The sequence below is a fragment of the Rhinolophus sinicus genome, linkage group LG05 (genome assembly GCF_036562045.2).
Source record: "Rhinolophus sinicus isolate RSC01 linkage group LG05, ASM3656204v1, whole genome shotgun sequence".
NCBI classification, from domain to species: Eukaryota; Metazoa; Chordata; class Mammalia; order Chiroptera; family Rhinolophidae; genus Rhinolophus; species Rhinolophus sinicus.
The window spans coordinates 81604301-81626331 of NC_133755.1; the positions used below are offsets into that span (position 1 = coordinate 81604301).

General features: G+C 52.7%; 1 protein-coding gene across 7 annotated transcripts in view; it reads right to left on the reverse strand.

Annotated features, from left to right (window-relative positions):
- Positions 1–12143: 12143 nt before the first annotated feature.
- Positions 12144–22031, reverse strand: part of GRM4 (glutamate metabotropic receptor 4) — a 120865-nt gene continuing 110977 nt past the window's right edge. For 5 of the 7 annotated variants that reach the window (XM_074332812.1, XM_074332815.1, XM_019738762.2 and 2 more), the window contains 3 exons: positions 20702–20948; positions 17289–17344; positions 12144–13137 (listed from right to left, as the gene is read on the reverse strand). In XM_074332812.1, the coding sequence (XP_074188913.1) occupies positions 13084–13137; positions 17289–17344; positions 20702–20948 (357 nt within the window). In that variant the 3' untranslated portion in view covers positions 12144–13083. The remainder of the gene's footprint in view (positions 13138–17288; positions 17345–20701; positions 20949–22031) is intronic. The other 2 variants (XM_074332814.1, XM_019738765.2) reach the window with 1 other exon arrangement.

Genomic DNA, 22031 nt, shown 5'->3' on the forward strand with positions numbered 1-22031 from the left:
GTGCAAAAGAATGAAACTGGACTGCTATTTGTCACCATGTACCAAAGTTAATTCAAAATGGATCAAAGACTTAAGCATAAGACCTGACACAATAAACCGCATAGAAGAAAACATAGGCACTAAACTTATGGACCTTGGGTTCAAAGAGCATTTTATGAACTTGACTCCAAAGGCAATGGAAGTAAAAGCTAAAATAAACGAATGGGACTATATGAAACTTAAAAGCTTCTGCACAGCAAAAGAAACCATTGACAAAATAAAGAGGCCACCAACTGAATGGGAGAAGATTTTTGCAAACAGTGCCTCCGATAAGGGGCTAGTATCCAGAATATACAAGGAACTCATGCAACTCAACAACAAAAAACAAACAACCCAATTGAAAAATGGGCAGAGGACTTGAAGAGACATTTCTCCAAAGAGGACATACAAATGGCAAATAGACATATGAAAAAATGCTCAACATCACTAATCATCAGAGAAATGCAAATCAAAACCACAATGAGATATCACCTCACCCCAGTCAGAATGGCTATCATCAACAAGACAAATAGTAACAAATGTTGGAGAGGCTGTGGAGAAAAAGGAACCCTCATACACTGTTGGTGGGAATGCAGACTGGTGCAGCCGTTATGGAAGGCAGTGTGGAGGTTCCTCAAAAATTACGAATAGAATTGCCATATGACCCAGCAATCCCTCTCCTGGGTATCTACCCAAAAATCTGAAAACATTTAGAGATAAAGACACGTGTGCTCCAATGTTCATTGCAGCTTTGTTTACGGTGGCCAAGACATGGAAACAACCAAAATGTCCTTCGATAGATGAATGGATAAAGAAGTTGTGGTATATATACACAATGGAATACTATTCGGCAGTAAGAAAAGATGATATAGGAACATTTGTGACAACATGGATGGATCTTGAGAGAGTAATGCTGAGCGAAACAAGTCAGACAGAAAAAGCAGAGAACCATGTGATTTCACTGATATGTGGTATATAAACCAAAAACAACAAAAGAACAAGACAAACAAATGAGAAACAGAAACTCATAGACACAGACAATAGTTTAGTGGTTGCCAGAGGGTAAGGGGGGCGGGGGGTGGAGGGCGGGAGATGAGGGTAAAGGGAATCAAATATATGGTGATGGAAGGAGAACTGACTCTGGGTGGTAAACACACAATGGGATTTATAGATGATGTAATACAGAATTGTACAACTGAAATCTATGTAATTTTACTAACAATTGTCACCCCAATAAATTTAATTTAAAAAAAAGAAAAGAAAAGTTAGATGAAAACAACCTGAACTTTTCACCAACAATTCATGGCTCTTGCTTCACAACAATGCGCCAGCTCACACAGCACTGTCTGTGGGGGAGTTTTTAGCCAGTAAACAAATATTGGAACACCCTCCCTACTCACCTGATCTGGTCCCCAGTGACTTCTTTCTTTACCCAAAGAAAAAGGTAAGCATTGAAAGGAAGACGTTTTGATGACATTCAGGACATCAAGGGTAATACGACGACAGCTCTGATGGCGATTCCAGAAAAAGTTCCAAAATTTATTTGAAGGGTGGACTAGGTGCTGGTGTCAGTGCATAGCTTCCCAAGGGGAGTACTTGGAAGGTGACCGTAGTGATATTCATCAATGAGGTATGTAGCACTTTTTCTAGAATGAGTTCACGAACTAAATTGTCAGACCTTGTATGCTAAGTTGCTGTTAGACTTTCAAATATAATGGCTTCAACAAGATACAAGTTGAGTTCTCCCACGCATAGCAGTCTAGAGGTAGATATTCTTAAGCTGCAATGTGGCTATGCCGTCCCTTAAACTTGGCTTCAGTCTCTGAGTTCAAAGTGGCTACCCCAGCGCCTGCCGTCACATTTGCATCCCTACCAGAAGGAAGGGGAAAGCATTTAAATGGAATGCATGACCATCTTTTAAAGACATAACCAAGAAGCACAAGTCTTCACTCTCCCCTGCCAGCAGCTCTACTATCCAGTCATCCAAGCCGCCAGCCTCATGCTACTCTTTCCCCTCAGTTACCCTCTATATCCAGCCAAGTCCCTCCTCTCCAGGTCCATACCTCCCATCAGGCCCATAGCAGTGGCCTCCTAACAGGTCACCCAGCCTCCAGGCCCTGCTCTTCCAATCCATCATCCACAGAGTGACCGCCTAATTTGCAGCTCTGACCAGGTTACTCGCTCCTTAGAAGACAGTCCAGGCCACTGGGCAGAGCCTCCAAGGCCTTCCTCCCCTCACCCTTGCCCACCTCTCCAGTTTCATCTCCCCCCTGGAATGCTCATCTTCATCTTCCCAATGTCCCTATTTAGCTCCTCCTCCCTAATATCATGTTTGTCACCTCTGTCCCTTTGCTCATCCTTGAAATATCCTTTCCTATCTTTACCTTACAGATCCCTTATCCTTTAGGAAACACATCAGATGTTACTCCTTCAGGAAATGAGCTCAAAGAAACTTCTCTGAGCTCCTGGTGCATGGACCTACTCTCTACTTCCCCTTAATTTCCTAATTATTTCTTAATGCTGGTTGCTCCACATCTCTATTAGCTAGCAGTGGACCTGGGCACACAGCTGTGCTTGAAAACCGAATTTAATTGTATTTAAATGAATGATGGAAGCAGAAGCCAATCGGAGTATCTCAGGCAGTGTGCAGAGGAGGCTAAGGGTAAGCCTTGGAGCCGGACTCACTGGAGCCAGACGGCCTGGGTTCAAATCCCAGCTCCACCATCTCCTGGCTGTGTGTACCTGAGCAAGTTATTTAACCTCTCTGAGCCTCAGTGTTTCCACCTGAAAAAATGAGAACAAAAACAGTGCTTCCCTCATACAGCTGTAAAGATGAAACGATTCACTGCATGTTGAACTTTGAATAGTGCCTGGCACTGAGTTAGCCCTTCCTGTTATTAGCCCAAGGTCACTGAGGAACTCCTGACGAAGATGAGCAGGGAATGGACTGAGCAGGTTTGCGTCTTAGAAAGACAGAACACTTCCACTTCCAAGCAAAATGAAGTAGCTGGGACCAGATTTACCTTCCTGTCTGAAACAACAACAATAAAATGGACAAAATTCGTGAAACAATGGACATTAAGCAATAAATGACAGTGATCCCTGAGACATGGGACACAAATGAGGCGAGCCCTACAGCTGTCCCCCCAAAAAGAGCTTCCGGGCTGTGGCACAGGGAGGAGAGACCCAGGCGGAGCCAGACAGAGCTGGAGTCCAGGGCGGCTAAGGCGGGTAGAGTTCACAGGTCAGAGGCCAGAAAGGAGAGAGCTGCACAGAGAGAGAACCTGGAGAGACCCTCCTCAAGCTCTCAGATGAACAATGGTCAAGTTCCAGTAGGAAACAAGCTGAGGCTTGTTAGAGGGAACAGTCACCAGGGTCACACAAGACCTACCAACCAGACGAGAAAACCCCACAGTTAATGGGGCATAGGCTAGAAAACTCACAAAGGTTTAGCCTCACTAGTGGGCAAAATGGGCCCTGACAAAATGCTGCATTGGTCCCATCTAACAAAGCTTGAAAGTAAGACCTGAAAGGATCAAGCCATTCCCAAGTAACTTAACCATATTCTGGACAAAGCTCAAGAATACTTACATGTATACAAAAATAACCAACACCCTGTGAGGTAAAACTCAAAAAAACTGCCTGCAATATGAAATTACCAAGTATACAAAGAAGAAGGAAATAATGAGAAGACAAATCAATCAATTGAAACCAACCCTGAAATGATATGGATAATAGAATTAGTAGGCAAAGATTTTCAGATAGTTATTATAACTGTATTCCATATGTTTAAGAAGCTAGAGGGAAAATTAAACATTTAACTAGAGACACGGAAGATATAAAAGAGGTCCATGCAAGCTTCTCGAGATAAGAGCTACAATGCTGAGATTAGAAACGCACCAGACACAATTAATAGCAGATTGGATGTCACAGAATAAAAGGTTAGTGAACTTGAAAACATAGCAATAGAAACTATACAAAATGAAACACAAAGAGAAAAAAGACCAAAAAGAAAAAAAAAAGAATAGCATATCACTGAGTTATTGGACAATTTTGAGACCTAATACATGTGTAATGGAAGTCCCCAAAAAAGGAAAGATAGAGAGGCAGACAGAACAATTTTTGAGGAAATAATGGCCAAAATTTTCCCAAATATAATGAAAACTATAAACCCACAGATCCAAGAAGCTCAACAAAACCCAAGTACAAGAAAGATGAAGAAAACTACATCAAAGCATGTCATAATCAAATCACCTAAAACTCGTGATAAAGAGAAAACTTGAGAAGCAATCAGAAGAAAGAGACACATTATACAAACAGACAAAGATAGGGATGATGGCAGATTTCTCCTGAGAAAAATCGTAAGCCAGAAGGTGGAGAGCAACATGTTTAAAGAACTAAGATAAAGGCTGGGAGCTGAGAAAGGGCCTGGGAGACTGTGCCCGCCAGCCAGGGCGAGAGGTAGTGGTGGCATGAGCCCAGGGGTGGCAGTGGGCATGGAGGAGTGGACAGAGGGAATGATTGGGACTTAACTAGTGACGAGAGGTGGAAAGGGGGGGTCTGGTTGAAGGTGCAGAGTTCTGGCTTGGGTGGCTGCTGAAAATGGAGACCACTGGAGAGGAGCAAATTTAGGAGAAGACTGTGGGTTCCACCGTGGATGACAGAGTCGCCAGTGGTGTGGGCAGAAGGAGATTTAGAGGCTGGGAGAGATATGTAAATTGGGCAGTTATCTGATGACATATTAGTCAGGATAGGAAAAGACATAACTTAGAAACAAATCCTGAAAACTCAGGATCTTAGCATAAAAGAAGTCAATTCTTGTTCCTACAAAGTTCATCGTAGGTTGGCAGTGACTGTCCTCCAACCAGTGACTCAGGGACCCAGGTGCCTGCCATCTTATGTGCCACCCATCTCAACTCATGACTTCCGAGGTTGCCGCAGCAGGAGAAGAGAGGCCTGGAGGACACCGTTGCCTCCATCCAGGAAGTGATGGGCATTGTCGCTCCCACATTGTCCCACGGCTCATTGACCAGGACTGGTCACATGGCCTCAACCCAACTGCAAGGGAGGCTGGGACATGTGAGGGGCAGACATGGAAGAATGGGAAAGCACTGAAGCCACAAGTTTAAATGAGAGAGGCCAGGAACTTTTGAGGTGGAAGAAGGAAAAAGCGAACGAATGGACACAGACCTGGAGCCCCAGAGGGGAGACCCAGCATTTGAGGAGTGGGTGGAAGAAGGACACCGAAAACTACAGAGGCGGACACATGGGTCAGGGGAGGAGAGGAGAGCGCCCTGTCCTGGAGGGGAAGGCAGCCAAAACTCCAGGGCAGGCTTGGATCCCCTCCTGACCTCCTGTGTTCTTTTGTAGTGATGCTTTTGTAGTCTTGAAATCATCGTCAGTAGATATTATTATCTGTTTTACAAAAATTGAAGCTGGGAGAGCTGAATGACTCGGGTGCCTGAGTCAGAGACCTGGAAGAGACCAAACCCAGGGTTCTAACCCCAGACTCCTCAGTGGGCCTCCCTGTGTTGGCCCCTCCAACCCCTGTGTATGCCCAGCAGGTGCTGGGCACAGCTGTCCACCTGCATGGATTGGATGCACAGACTGGTCCTTTCCTCCAAGCTCAGCTCCCTGCTTTCCCAATACAAGCTCAGAAGGGACTGTTTACCAGGGATAGTGTTTATGGGGCCTCTGAAAACCACGCTCCCCTAACTTTCTAGGTTGATCCAAGTGGTGGTGGGGAGGGTCTTTGGGGGCCTCTTTCCTCCTCTGCTACTGTGTGTGTGAAGGGGGCAGTGGGTGGGTCCTGTCCAGCGTAGGCATCTAGTTCTACACTCCCTTTACTTGGCAAGCCCATCTATCACATTGCGGCGGAGTGCAGGGCTGGCAGGCCCCCCTGGACTGGCCCCCTGCTCCCCAGCAACCCACACCATTTCTCCATCCTCTCCCACTGCCCCACAAGAGTAACAAAGCCTGTTCCTCAGATCACAGACAACCTGAGTGAGGGAAGTTGAAGGAAGGGCCTGATTTGCATACTCAAGTTCCTCCCCCATTTTTAGTGTGTACATAGTTGCCATAGCAACTGGTCCCAAAAGACTCTTCTTTGCAGTCACCTCCCCTTTCTGTACTGCTGGAATGCTGGCTGCTTACCCAGGATCTGAGGGCTCAGAGCTCAAATCCTCATTTTATGGATGAAGAAACTGAGACCCAGAGAGGGAAAACAACTTGCCCAAAAGCTCACAGTGAGTTATCAGCAGAGCCTTACCTAGAATCCAGATCTCCTGATTCCAGCTCCAGGGTGCCGGTCACCCTGGGGTGGGGTGGAGCAGTGGGGGTCAGTTCCGTACGCAACGACCAGCATGCTACACCCATGCTCTGGGGAAGACTTTGGGAAGCTACAGTGAAGAAATGACCCATTGGACTTTGGGCATAGACGCAGAGATACAGCTGAGCTCTGAGGGGCGGGGGTGGGGGTGTAAAAGGGGAGATACAACTAAATATGTCCTAGGTCTCCAGCCAGCCTGCCCCCCATTCATTCATTCAACAAATATTTATTATATTCCTGCTATGTGCCAGGTACTGTTCTAGGCCCTGAGGATTCAACTGTGATCAAATAGGCAAAACTCTCTGCCCTGGTGGGCTGATATTGTGGTGGGAGGAGGAAGACAATGAATGGAGCATGGTGTCTGGGGCCGAGTGGCATTCAGAAAGTGGTGGGGGACTGCTTGCTACTTGAATTAAGGTAATCCGCAAGTTCTTTCAAAACCAGATCTTTCAAAACTTACCTGTCCCTGTCCCACACCTTCAGGGCAGCAAGTAGCTGGTGTCTTGATACCTGACTCCAATACGGCTGCAAACTGAGGCATTTTGGGAGAACATGCCTTGGGCCAGAAGCCTGAGGCTTTAGTGGGAGATTTTCAGGCAGCACATATAGCAGTTAGGAAGATGTTTGGGGGCAGCGGCCCCCCTGAAACAATGTGGGCAGCTGCCCTGCCTGTTCCCAGCATGGCCTACATGCTCAGAGTCTGATTTCAGATGCCCAGTAAGGATCACCCCCACCCCTCGCCAGCACCAAAACTATGACTGAAATGCAGTTCCTGGTGCATAAAGACAGCCCTTCTCGTGGTTAGAAAGAACATCAAGCCACAAGTGCCCCTGAGAGCAGATACTGGGTGCCAGGCTTTAGCAGACCCCTTCCTGAGAGGGGTGTTCCATTTAACTACTTACTATGGAAGTTTCCAAACACATGTAACAGTACAATAGCATAAAGAACTCCCAGGTACCAGTGCACAACTCAAGAATCATCAGCTCATGGTTTCTCTAGTTTCAACCCCACCGCTTTCCTGCCTACTGGAATACTCTGAAGCAAACTGAGGCTGCAAAAAGGGTTTCCTCCTGCTCTTCCCGTAAGCAGCCTGAGGTGACCTTTGAAAATGGTTCACTATTCACTTCACCCAGAAAACCCCAGAAAATCATGCAAATCGAGAGGTTCAAATCTATGGGTTCATTTTAAGAACACTCGTGAAACTGCCCAGGCCATCAAGGGTCTGCATCTCCGAAAAGCCACCAGTATCTGAAGGAGCGATGTGTGCCATTCCATCGTCACAATGGTGGAGTTGGTAGGTGTGCGCAGGCTCAACATGGGGCTGGACACAGGGTCGGTGGCCCAAAGAATGCAGCATTTTTGCTGCACATGCTTAAAAATGCAGAGAGTGATGCTGAGTGTAAGGGTTTACACGTAGACTCTGGTCAGTGAGCACAGCCAGGTGAACAAAGCTCCCAAGATGCAGCGCAGAACTTACAGAGCTCGTGGGCGGGATAACCCACACATGTGCTCTCCCTGCCACACTGAGGTGATCCTCACTGAGAAAGAGCAGATTGGTCTAAAGAGGCTGCACAGAAGAAAAAGATCCCCCGGAAGAAACTGAAGAAACAAAAACTTATGGCTGGGAAGTAAATTTAGTAAAATATAATCGCTAATAAAAAACAAGAAAAAAAGTGGGGGGCTTCCTCCCAACTCAACCTGGAAGAGGAAGACTCCAGAAGTGCGAGCTAGGGAAGCCAGCAAGGAGGGGTTTGGGACAGGAAGGACCCTGAAGGTGAGGGGGACCCAGGGCTAGCTGCCCCAGGATGGGGCGCTCCTGGCTCAGGGGGTGGGGTAGAGGAGCCTGGCTGACAGAGCTGAGCCCCATTTCCTGCCCCAACTCCACATCTCTTTGTTTTCTATCCTTCCTCTTTCCCCCTCACTCGTAATAAAAACATAATTACCAGCTTTAGAAAAAAAAAGAAAAAAAAAGGCAAATTATGGTGACATGCTTTAATTATCTGCCGAGCAATGGCGGGCTGAATTACACAGGCAGGGCCTTGGAGGTTACCTAAAAATAAAGCAAGAGCCCTCATTAGATGCTAATTGCTGCTTTTGCCAACTGAAGTGAGATTTTGGCACTGTGTGCCGTTCAGTGCTGGGGTGTCTGCTGGGAGGTCCAAGCCTTGTGAAGCTCCGAGTGCCAGGGACGTGTCCTGGGGGACACTCAGGCAGGGCAGGGCAGGCAGGAGGGCGGGTAAGAGTTCTAGGGGCCAGGAAGAGGGCCTCAGTCTCCCCTGGATGTTCAACGGGCACGTGGAAACACAGGCTGGGAGGAGGGAGCAGCAGGTCCTAGTGAAAGCGTCAAAAGGAAGGGCCCATGAGTGTCTCCTGGCTGGAGAGGGGCCACACAGCCTCCCGGAAGCCCAACATCTTTGTGTGGGCTCCCAAGGACCCCTCCCTGGGCCTGGAGGCTGAGGTGGTGCGGGAACCCCTGGCATGGTGCTAACAGGCCACTCTCTGGCCCCCTTTGCTTCTGCCTCCAGGGCCTGAGAAGGCAGGATAGGAGAAACAGACATTGGACATTGGCACTCAGAACGAGCCCATCTGAGCTGGAAAGGACCTGAGCTTGTATACCGCTTCTGAAGCTGAGTTTCCAGGATCCTAGGGGTTCCACACAGGTGTCCTGTGTGTCCAGCCAGCCTGGTAGTTTAGTGGGCTCCTGCTCAGGGCTGGTAGCGCCTGGTCTTGGCTTTGAGCCCTTGCACCTCTTGAGTGGGCATTGTTCCCTCTTGCTGCAGAAACCCCAAGGTCTGTACCACACCTGTCTCATTCACCACTGTGTACCTGAGGCCTGGCCCAGATCAGGTCCTTAGTACCTGTTGAATGAATAGGTAAGGAAGGGAGTCTGACAGGGTGGCCCATTTGTCTAATTTTTCTGGGACTTCCCTGGTTGTAGCACAGCAAGTCCTGCATCCCAGGACTCCCCGTCCTGGTAACCCGAGGCCTGGACTCCTCCCTCCCTCTTCTCCCAAACATATTTCAGTCACATGCCACGGACTTATAGCACAGTTAGTTTTAAGCCGTGGTTCTCAAACTTGCGCTTGCATCACAGTGACCTGGAGGGTCTGTGAGACAGACTGGGGGACCCCACCCCAGAGCTTCCGGCTCAGCAAGCCTGGAGTGGGGCCTATAATTTGCTTTTCTAACAAGTTCCCAGGGATGCTGCTCGCTGATTTAAAGAAACGGTTCTGCTGCTGGAACACTGCTTCATCTGGCCCGCTGGGCTGCACAGCGGATCCCCTGGGAAGCTTGTAAAACATACATGTGCTGGCCCCACCCACAGAGCCTCAGATCTGGTCCTTCTGGGGAGAGGCCCAGCATCTGACTCATGAAAGTTTTCATGAGGATGGTGGAGGTGGAATCACCTTGAGCCTCATCTTTTCGTTCTGCCCTGAGACCAGCCCTGGGGACCACCACTGAGCACCCCAAGCCTTTGGCTGGGAAGCTGAGGCCCCAGAGGACGGGCGAGCACAGAGCCTATGGGGACCCTGTCACCCCTTTTGCAGAGCAAAGGTCTCTGGGGGCTGCCAGCTCTCTGTCCAGGGAGTCTGAGACACTGCATCCCACCCCTTCTTATTAAAATATAAAATTTTGAAGATGCTGAGCATCTTTCCACCTTTCTTGGGTGTCCCACCTGAGCCCAGGGAATTACCATTATGGGGCAGAGAGCAAAGGTCAGCAGTAGCTGGCCCAGGAAGGGCCCCGGGTCTTCCCCACCGCGAGCAGAGCACCGGGGCACGCGTCACTGTCCCACCTGTGGGTCCCAGCCCTGGCTTCACTGGCCTGTACCTGCTAGATGATGACTGGCGCCCACGCTCCCGCACTGCTGCAGCAGGTCTGACTTCCAAAAGTGCTGGGGACAGGTCCCTCCTTTCCATCGCAGGCCTACGGAGCCCATACACCTATCCTCTGTACCCCAGGCTCAGTGCTCAGAATTCACACCCCACCCACGGCTTCCCACTTAACCCACTCCGTTCCCATAATTATGTTACTTTGGGACCCTCAGCGTTTCGAGGCTGTCTGGCCCCTAAGGGCTGTGTCTCCCCCGTCCGACTGGTGGCCCCCTGAGGGCAGGGCCTAGATGCCCCCTCCCCACCTGCCCCTTCTCAAAGCCCCAGGCAGGCTGGCGTGCCTCATGGGCCTAAGCCCCAGCAGGAGCCTGCCCTGGCTCTAACCCTTGGCCTTCTCCTCCCCCAGGAGGCCGGGAAGACTGACCTTGACCCCCCACTGGTCTCTTCTTAGTGCTGAGGGGAGTAGAGGGAGAAGCACCCCCCTTGGAAAGGTGATTCTCCCCCTGGATCCTAGAAAGGAGCTTCCACAGATGTGGGGGTCACCTGGGAAAGTCCTGGGCTAAGCATCAGAAATTCGGGTGTCAGGCCAGGCCTTCTGCTTAGCCTTGGGCCTCAGCGGCAATCACCTTGAGAGGGAAACTGGCCAGAGAGGGGACAAGGCGCCCAGGCTGGGGTTGCTGTCAGGGACTCACCAGGGGAGAGCTGACTGCGCTCCCCGTCCACATCCAATCCCACACACACACACTGCCCCGGAAGCTTCTGGCAGACATCCCTGGTCTGCCAACCTAGTTTTGCCTGATGAGCCTGAGTAGAATCTATTCTGGGTCTTAGGGTTCGTCCGTGCAAGCAAGGCCATCAATGACAAAACACTCATTTTTTCCCCTCCTAACCTTACACAAATATTTATCCAGTATACAGTAGTTGCTGCACAGTCCCACATGGACCCTCTGGGGAGAAGAGAGTTCCTGAGCACAGCTGTTCACATGAGACACGCCTCCTCCCAGGAGTCAGATGGGCTTACCCAGGGGACACTGACACCTGGCACAATTTAATACCACCCGCCTCACCTGCACACACACCTTCACGTGCAGCCCCTGCCTGACTCCCACCTGGGGTCAGCCTAGGAGGTAGATGGTGGGGAGGCCTGCGGGTGCGGCCGGAGGAGATGGCCCAGGCAGCCTGGGCTCCAGCTCTGCTGTCTGTGGCCTCATTGTGTCACTGGCTCTATAATTTACTCCTGGCAGGGCCCAGCCCATAAGCCGCTGCCCGCTCCCTATGTCCCAACCTGCCAGGGAAGCCAGCTGCTGTGAACACACACTGCACACTTGCCATGGCCTGGGACAGGCCTCCTGACAACGTGGCTGGAACAGGGACTCACACCCACTTGGGCCTAAACAGACAGACAGACAAACAAGCATGCAGGACACACACACAGAGTTACGGGGCGCCACACACATGCACGCCCACCTGGACACACTCCACACACTGATCTCCAGGACCGACACACCTTAGCACCTGTGACCTGGAGACAGGACAAGCAGGAGGGGAGGGTTGTGGGTGCTGGGAGCCCCGCAAGCCAATTTCTTAAGAAGAGAATTTCCTGGCTGGAAGGAGAGGAGAGGCTTCGATTATGGGGTGGATGTGGGGTCCCAGGTGTGAGGGATGTGAGTCAGAGGAGAGGCAGGGCAGAAATAGGATCTTTCTTTGGGGCTGCAGGGCAGAGGGCAGGGACAGAGCATCCCTCTTACCAGCAGGGGCTGATTTCTGGAATCTTCCACAATGTCCTGGCCCCTCCCTGCCCAAGGTCTCTCCACACCCACACTCAACACCAACCCTGGAGCAGCCTCCACCATCCCCAAGCCCTAGGTCTCCATCACCCAACTCCTCCCTCCCTCTTAGACCCTCTGGCTGCAGGTTGGGCCTGAGGTCCAACTGCCAGACTCTCAGTGGATGTGGAGCCGGGGTGCAAAACCATGTGTTTATTAGAAATGTTCTTGGTATAAAAACAATCATGCGCTACACATTGTCGTCAATAACCATCACCAAACACCCAGGCACTGAACTCCGTGTCATCAGCAGGAGGGGCAGGCGGGCAGGACACACAGCAGACGGGCAGGGGCAGGCGGGCAGGCTGCGGGCCACAGGGACACACATAGAGGCCACCAGGAGGACGCAGCACTTTGCAACACACTCAAGATTTGTTTTTGTTTGGCTTTTTTGTGTTTTGATTTTTTTTTTTCCCTTTTTTCTCTTTTGCGACATGTAAGAGTTGGTGAGCTGGGAAACGGTGGCAGGGAGAGGAAAGCAGAGGCTGGACATAAATGAAGGTGGGGAGGGGACTGAGGACAGGAAACAAAAATGTATGAGAGGAGAGACCCAAGTGGAGCACAGGAGAAAAACAGGGGAGACCTGGAGACAGAGAGTTCATGAGCGAGAGGAGGCAGAAGCAGAAAGAAAGAAGATACAGAAAAAGCAGAGCACGCGGATGGAGACAAAGAGACAAGAAGGTGATACAAAGAAATAAGAGAAAACAAAGACAGGGATGGAGACAGACAGAGAAGGTCACCAATGAGACAGGCAGAGACAGAGGGAGAGAGGAAAAACCAGCGCTGGGGCCCACGCAACCTGAGCCCCTGTGATTTGGGGCCAGGAAGGGCCCTGGTCCAAGACGCAGGTCTTGGGGTGGCTGAAGCTACCCCATCCCCTCCTCCTCCTCCTGTCGCTCTCCCGGCTTGCCCAGGCTACCCAGCATTGACTGCCGGGATTCTGCTGTCCTCAGCACCAAGCCACATCCGTGGGTGCCCATGGGTAGGCAGGACATCAGCTGGGCCCCTGGGAGTGGCCCTGGCTCCACGCACCATCCACAAAGGTCTCCATTCTTCCTCCTCCGTTCGCTCCAGCAGCCTAGCTAGAGTGCATGGTTGCTGTAGGTGACGTAGGTCTGTTTGGTGGCCAGCACTGGAAGGAGAGAAACCAGGGATACCCAGGAGTTAGAGGCTGGCTGCCTCAAACCCCCTGCTGCAGGCACTGCCCTGCCCATGACATCAAGTCCAGGCCCCTGAACTGAGCAGTCCACACACCCCCACCTGTGCGCCGGCCCCACCCTGCACATCCCACTGCTTCCTCCCTGCGCTGGGTCCAGCCTTCCAGTCTGTCCTTTCCACCTCCACACCTTGGCTCAGGTGGGGCTGCTTGCCTGGAGTGCCCTGCCCTCTTCACCTGTCGCTCCAGATATGACCCCTCCTTTGAGCACTCCTTCCCAAACCCCACCCCGCCATGAGGGTCTCCCCCCAACAGAGCCCCTGCTGCCTCCTGACTCCACCACCTGTTAAGAGGATCACTTTTTATTTGTGATGTAATGCTAGATTCTTAAAACAGTTGACTCTTGAACAACACGATTTGAACTTCACAGGTCCATTTATACATACTTTGTTCTTTTCCCAGTAAATATCTGCTCTGTTTTTGATCTGCGGTTGGGAGTCTGACCTGTCAGAGCCCACTGTGTGCACTGATTATAGCATTTTATACAGGGGACTTCAGCATCCACGGTGGGTCCTGGAACCAATGCCCCATGGATACCAAGGGACAATTTTGGGGGAGTCAAAAGTTATACATGGAGTTTTCCACTGCATAGGGCATGCGGCACCCCTAACCCCCATGTTGTTTAAGGGCCAACTATATTATCAAAGGATAGTTTTCAGAAGCTCAACAGCACACATTCTGGAAGAGCACATGCCAAGAATATACAGAGACTAGCAGCCTAGAGGAAGTGAGTGGGGAATGGGGACAGGAAATAAATAATGGAACCAGAGAGGAGGCTTAAGAAGCTAGAAACCGCGGCGTGTGACTGACTCAGCCTTCTCCCCAGGCTCAAAGGAAATGGAAGTGCTCAGGCCCCCGGCCCTCTGTGCAGCCACCCTTCCCATTTCTGAGTGTCCCTGTCTCGCCTCAGCCTTGAGCCTCCGTTATCTGTACCCGTCACTCTGGCCCTTACTCAGCTCACCCACCACAGGGACTGGGGTTGCATGTCTGGGTGGCCCCCATTTCCCAGCCACAACCTTCTTCTCCCACCCCCACCTGGGTGACATCAGCTCTTATGGGCAGCACGAGTGCTCCCCCAACCTCCACCCCTCCAGGGTTCAGACCTCACAGCAACCTAGTGAGGAGGCTAGATAAGTGACACCCTCGTTGCAAAATGAGGAACTGAGGCCAGAAGGGTGAGGAGGCTGGCCAGGGCCTTGGTTTTGTACTGTCCTGCCTGGGGGACAGCTCATTGGAGAGCAATCAGGGCAGAATTGCTTCCTAGGGTAGGGGCTGGTTTGCTGGAGTCAAGTGAGGAGGCTGGATGGGAAAAAATCATGGTGCCCTTTGTCATAAAGCTTCCCTGACCGGCCAGCAGGATCCTGCCAGCTCAGGAAAGGAGGCACATCTGCTGGGCTCAGCCAGGGGTGTCTGGCCTGGAGAAGAGGACAGTGAGGGGAGCAGTGTGATGGGCTGCACACTGTCCCCCCAATCCTCTTTCCCGTTTTTGCTGGGCTCAGGACTGCCAAAGTTAAGGACTACGTTTCCCAGCTTCCCTTGCAGCTATGTGTGGCCCTGCATGACCACATCCTGCTGCCCTGTGAACGGAAGGGCTGTGTGCAACTTCCATGTCATTTGATTAAAACGAACTATTTCCTCTGTACCTCCTCCCTTTGCCTTCCATGGGCAGAACAGACATTGAGGGCAATCAGCCTCAGCCATGAGGACCAGGACAGCCCTCCAGGCGTTGACAGAGCAACAAAATGGAGGGAACCTGGGTCCCCAGTCCCGCCACCCACTGTGTACTATTGTATCAGAGAGAAACAAACATCTATCTGATTGAGCCACTCTGCTCTGGGGCCTGTTTGTCATCGCAGTGTAACCGGAAGCCCACTATGTCCCCCTTTCAGGGCTCCATCCAAGTGTGGGAAGAAGCAGTGCTGGGATGGGGTGAGCAGAGCGCACACTGTGGACCAGTGCAGAGGCACGAGGATCAGAGTGCTGCTGAGCTAAAGGAGGAACTTTCTCCTGGCCAGAGCCCAGAGTGGACTGGCTGGAAATAGTCAAGCAGAAGATGCTGGCTGGGCAGCACCAAGGAAGTTTCAAGTTTTAGGTGCCACCCAGACAGGTGCTAATGGAAGGAAATGGTGAGAATAAGAACACAGCACAGGACCTTATAATGTACAAAGAATTCGCACCTTCACTTCTAAAATGACCATGTCCCTCCAGGGTACTGGGTGACCAAGAGGGAGGAAGGACCACAGGACGGTCAGTTTTGATGGAGCAGCATCCAGGGAGGGGCCTGGGCAGGGGCGCACTTGGGGAGGGGAGCTAAGTGACTGAAGGCTGGGACCCAGGGATGACAGAGCTGCTGAAGGGGAGGTGGGAGGACATGCAGATCAGCACTCTGGAGACAGGAGCCTCAGACTCCCTGTGACGTCAGGCAGTGCCTTCCCTGCCCTGCTAAACCTCAGTTCCCCAGCCTGTAACACAAGAGGGGTGGCCCTTTTTACCTAGACTCCTTTTCCTGAGGAGCACCCCACCCCACAACTCTACCCCACCCTATCTCCCACCAGCAGAAAAAGGGCCAGCAGCCAGCTCTGAATCCCACGCCTGTAGGCCAGGCTGGTGAGAATCAGCTCCCCAGGGCTCCATCACCCCCTGGGTGAACTGATAAAATTGAGTTTCCAAACCTGTAAACCTGTCAGCAGCTCCCGGCCCTGAGGTGAGGGAAAACCTCAGCAGCAGCAGCAAAATCTCCACTAACTGCCGGGAAACAGGAGCCTGAAGGCCGCTGCTGAGGTAGCACGGCCAGGTCAGGGATAAGAAAAAGTGGTGGGAGGTTAGGGACATTTGGGCCCCTGTTGTTCCTCTAAGATCAGAGCTGTCTCCAATAGAAAATCTAACCCAGGGCTCCAGAACCTGGAAGTGCATTCAGCCCTCAGCTATAAGCCAGGGGCCCCAGAGTCCCTCAGCAGAGCCTCAGTGTCACCATCTGGAAAATAGGAGCAATGAGTGCCTGGGGGCCCCCAAGAGCTAACTGTGAGGAACAAAAGGAAGGGTCTGGCCAGGAGTCAGGAGACTTGGGATCCTGTCCTACCCTCACCAGTACAGGGGATCTCAGCACCTGTCATGTGGCCCTTCCGATAAACTGAACCTCTTGGAGCCTTGATTCTCTCATCTGTAAAATGGGATGATAAATAACCCTTGGCTGGCTCTCAGCCACGGGGTGGATGGAAATACTCTTTAAACCTTGCAAAATGCCGGCAAAGGAGCAGCGCTGAAATAACTACAGCGATGAGGAGAGCATGGGGGAGTGACTCCCCAGGGCATCCTCAGTATGAGGGGAAGGGACAAGGGGGTGTGAGCAGAGGCCCTCAAACCCATCCCCTGCTGGTGACAGGCCCTCGCTGCTAGTGTTCAGGCTCCGCCACCTCAGAGAACAATTAGCTGGGCAGCGACAGGCAGGAGCTGACAACCCCATTTGTTGCCCCCATGTCTCCGCACCCAATCTGCCTGCAATCGGGGCCCTGAATTATTTATTCTGTTGTTTGTTTAAAGATACGTGGCCTGCCAGTGACAGAGTGAAAAATGTCCCTACTCCACAGGAGTGACACCTCCCCACTCCTCCCACTCACCCCCCCCTCAGTCTGGCTGTCCCTGGAATTAATCACCTGGCTCCTGCCTGGTACCTCCATGGCCCCTGTTGTCACTGAGCTGAGACACAGCGGGGGCAAGGAGCCCTGGCCTCTGGCCCTCGTTTCAGGGGGCGAGTGGGCAGCTCTCATCCTTCCCTTGAAGGAAGCAGGGGGCTGCGAACATTGGGGTTTCCCTTGCCATGCCTCCACCCCGTCCTTGTCTAGCGGGGATGGGGCTAAGTGTCCCCTGTCTCCAGCCTGAGCAGAGGTAGGAGCAGCAGTCAGTGAGGTACCATCAGAGCTCTCTGTGAAGGCCTGCCCTGATTCCCTAGCCTGTCACAGCACCATGAGCGTCACCTTTGGGGTCAGGGTGTCACCTCCAGTTAGACACCAGTGAGGGCTAATGCCCCACTCATTCATGCGTCCTAGAGCACAGCTGGTTTGACAAACCTGTTCCTGCACCAGCAGAGTATGGCCTGGGGGGATGGCCTGGGAAGGGGAAGTCTCTGTGGAAAGGAGGAAAACAAAGTCAGGAGTAGGGGGCAGAGAGCAGGGAGGGGCTCCTGCTTACCACACAGGGCCTGGGTAGGGGCTGCATTTGGGCATACACGAAAGGCCAGTGGTGGGGAGTCCTGTGAGGACACTCTGCCCCTTCTAATTTCAGAGTCCCAGGGCTGTAGGTGCAGGGAAGCTGGTGCTCTGGGAGGAGGAGCAGGACTGCAGAGCCAGAGGTCATCTGGTGGAGGGTGGTGGTGTTAACATAGCCGTCGGGGGTGTCATTCAAAGGAGGGGGTACTCCAGAGGCCAGGTATAGTGCTCAGCACAGAATGGGGGCAGAGAGGCCATATGAAGTCAGGGTCCAGGGAAAGACTCTGTGTGGGGCCAGCCAGCCACCACCTTGCTGTGTGACCTCACGAGAGTCACTCACCCTCTCAGGACCTCAGCTGGGGATCAAGGAGCCTCATTGGACTGCTGTGAAGATCACTCAAGTGAAATATCCTGTTTGGATGTAGGAAGAAACTGTCCTTCCCACACATGATATTGTCTCAACATGTGGGACCTGTGCTGAGAATGGAGGGGACAATGCCTCCCCCAGAGCCCTGAGATGGAGATCCTTTAAGGTACTGCCCCAGCCCAAATGCACCGGAAGGGAAAATCTCCTGTTTCCCTTGGTCTCTTGGTGGATGACAAGGGCTCCCCTTGGAGCCAGTACTCTGGGCCGTCACAGTCTAGTTCACGTCCGTCCTGCGGCCATCGATACTTCTAGCCTTTCCCTCAGTACTAGAGGGAGAAGGCAGAATGCTCACTCCTAGGTCCCACGAGGATCTGATGTCCCCCAAGACTCAGAGTGTGGGAGGCAGGAGAAGCTGCCATTAAACCATGTGGTTGCTTACAGGTGCCCAGGGCAGGAGCCAAGGTCTGCAGTGGGGCAGGGTGACACAGTGACCCCTCAACCCTCCCCACCCTGGAGCAGCTGGAAGGGAGGCCCATGGAGGCCCCCACCCACCCTACAGGTGGTGGTTCTGTGGCTCATCCCAGGACAGAGGCCACTGTCTGTCCGAGGAGGCAGAGGGCAGTGGGAATAGCAGGTCAGGTCTGGCCCTGCCACCTGCTGGCTGTGTGACCTAGGTGAGTCCCTGGCCTTTTGGGCCTCCTTTTCCTCCTCTGTACCATGCAGACGACAAACAATACCTGTCTTTCAAGGTTGCTGTGAGAATGAAAACTGGTACCTGGTAGGTGTGGCACACAGTCAGGGTTTAAGAAATGGTCACCACTACGAGGTCTGACAATTAAATTCGTGAACTTGTTGCAATGATGCTGCTAACCTTTTTTGATATCAGACAGATTATTCATTATAAATTTGTACCAACTGGACAAACAGCTAAACAAATTTACTATTTGGAAGTGCTGAAACGGTTACATGAAAAAGTTAGACGACCTGGGGGCCGGCCCAGTGGCTCAGGCAGTTGGAGCTCCATGCTCCTAACTCTGAAGGCTGCCGGTTCGATTCCCACATGGGCCAGTGGGCTCCCAACCACAAGGTTGCCAGTTCAATTCTTCGAGTCCCGCAAGGGATGGTGGGCTCCGCCCCCTGCAACTAAGATTGAGAATGGAACCTTGAGCTGAGCTGCCTCCTGGATGGCTCAGTTGGTTGGGGCGCGTCCTCTCAACCACAAGGCTGCCAGTTTGATTCCTCGACTCCTGCAAGGGATGGTGGGCAGCGCCCCCTGCAACTAAAATTGAACACAGCACCTGGAGCTGAGCTGCTGCTGAACTTCCGAATGGCTCAGTTGATTGGAGCACGTCCTCTCAACCACAAGGTTGCCGGTTCAACTCCTGCAAGGGATGGTGGGCTGCGTCCCCTGCAACTAGCAACGGCAACTGGACCTGGAGCTGAGCTGCGCCCTCCACAGCTAAGACTGAAAGGACAACTTGAAGCTGAATAGCACCCTCCACAACTAAGATTGAAAGGACAACAGCTTGACTTGGAAAAAACTCCTGGAGGTACACACTGTTCCCCAATAAAATCCTGTTCCCCTCCCCCAATAAAATAAAATAAAAAAAAAGTTAGACGACCTGAACTTTTCGCCAGCAAATCATGGCTCTCGCATCACGACAATGCACCAGCTCACACGGCACTGTCTGTGAGGGAGTTTTTAGCCAGGAAACAAATGACTGTATTGGAACACCCTCCCTACTCACTTGATCTGGCCCCCAATGACTTCTTTCTTTACCCAAAGTAAAAGGTAAGTATTAAAAGGAAGACATTTTGATGACATTCAGGACATCAAGGGTAATACAATGACAGCTCTGATGGCCATTCCAGAAAAAGAGTTCCAAAACTGCTTTGAAGGGTGGACTAGGCACTGGTGTCAGTGCATAGCTTCCCAAGGGGAGCACTTCGAAGGTGACCATGGTGATATTCAGCAATGAGGTGTGTAGCACTTTTTCTAGGATGAGTTCGCAAACGTAATTGTCCGACCTCGTATTACTGGTCCCCCCTGAGGCCTGACCCATCCCTCACATGCCCTGCCTCTCTCTCCCACTCTCCACCTCTTCTCTTCACACAATGGGCTGACTCCAGGGGAACCAGGGAAGTTGGCAAAGATGGTGGCTCTGCTCCTCCCCGTGCACACACCTGAACCAGCCTGAGGGATCTGTCCTGCCCAGGCGTGGACCTTGGACCTGTCCCTCAGAGGCCAAGTTCCCTGCCTCCTTCTCTCTCCAGGCCATTTCAAAGCACGACCCTCTACAGCTGATGTCTCCTGGGTCAAACCCCTGGGGCCACCCTGCTATCTGAGAACTGCAGCCCCGGGAGGCCCCCCGCCCTACCCCACGCCTCACTTACTCATCCAGGTCCATGTCCTGAGTCTCCATCTCTATGGCCCTGCTAGGGGGTGGCTGGGCTGGTGCCAGAGTCACGGTTCCCAAGTTAACAAAGGGCCAGAGAGCAGGGGCCTTCTAGACTACAGCTTCTCCCAGAAGGACTGAAAGGTCACAGACCCAGATGTGGTTTCCAGGGCAGAGAAATCCCGGGGTATCACACTGGTACATGGACCAGGCCCTCCATGGCCTTCCCCCTAATTGGGGCAGAGTCCCTGGATGGGCATGGCTAGGGTGGGCATGGGGGTGGGACCTGGAGGACTGGCAAGTGGGGCAGAGGGGCACTACTCTGCATCCTCAAGGTTCTCCCAGCACTCCCTCTGGGTGGGCAGCTGCTTACCAGTGGCCAGGTGGGGTGGGGGGAGTTCTCCCAGTGTCCCAACAGGACCTGGCTAGGGGTGAGAGTAGGGAGATGTCCCTCTCCAAGAAGGGGCGGGGCCTGGGCGGGCCCAGAGGGAGGGGGCGGGGCAGGCACTCACCTGGGGCCTCGAGGTTCTCGCAGAGCTCAGACTTGGCCTCGCCATTGGGCCGAAAGTTGCCCTTTGGCGTGAACTTATTGGACATGGTGGCGGCGGTGACGACGGCTTTGAGGCTGCGCTTGCGCTTGGGTACGTTCTGCTCCGGGTGGAAGAGGATGATGTAGACCTTGGGCATGTAGAGCATCCCCAGGGACACTGAAGCACTCAGACTCACTGAGACCGTCAGCGTCGTCGTCTGGATGTACAGCTGGGGACGGGCCGGGAGAGGCGTTAGCGCGGGCTCCGCCCTGGCCTCTCATGCCCTGACCCTACACTCACCCCAGAGGCAGACACGGCAGGGACAGACTCAGGGACCAGCCTGTGTCCCACTGGCTTTGGGCAGAGTGGAGTCGTGGTATAGAGCTGGGACTTTAGACCAGAATCCCTGAGTTCAAATCCTCACCCCACCACTTCTCGCTATGTGATCTTCCACAAGTCCCATCACTGCCTCAGGTTCTCACCTACATGGGCATGAGCATTACAGTGCGGTCCTTACCTCACAGGGCTGTTGTGAGCATGAAAAGACTGATAAACGGTAAATTATATAAAACCACCTCAGGCGCATGGAAAGTACATAGAAGTGTTTCCCACTGTTATGTGCTGTCTGGAGGAGGCACCACCCCTGAGGAGGGGTCCTGACGGGACCACACCTGACCCATCTCAGGAGCAGCCCCCTGCACAGGGCTGGGAGTGAGATGAACGCCTGTGGGGGCTCTGCCACAGCCCCTCAACCAGGCCCCCCACCCAGTGGCTGCCCCCCAGCGTGCCACCCTATGCAGAGCAGGCCATTGGCATGGGAGCCACAGCGCCCAGCGTGATGCAGCAGTGGCAGCACAGTCAAAGCTCATTTCACGCTCGCTCGCCAGCACTAACGGTGACAGATGGTTAGCAAAATGAAAGTCCATTAATCTGGGTGTCGGATAATCCATTCTTCAATAGTGGGGCCTTCCAGGCAGGGCCTGACAATTCCCACCGACTCCACCCGGGATTCCCCTCCTCGTCTCTCCCTCCCAGTCCCCCAGAGCTCAGCAGCCCCTCTGGCTGCCCTCAGCCGGGGTGGGGCCAAAGGAGGCTCAGGCTGTGGCCCCCAGGTCGGGGCATGGGGAAGCATGATGCTCTGCCCACGAAATCTGCTGTTTCCGGCCCCCACCCCTGTGGCCTGGCTGATGTGCCACCTCCTCTTGGAAGTTTCCCTGACCGAAGCTCTATCCAACACCCCATGACACTCTTCATTCCTTGCACCCAGACCAGCAGCGGGGGACATGGATCTGGCTTGCTTCCTGAGGTCCCA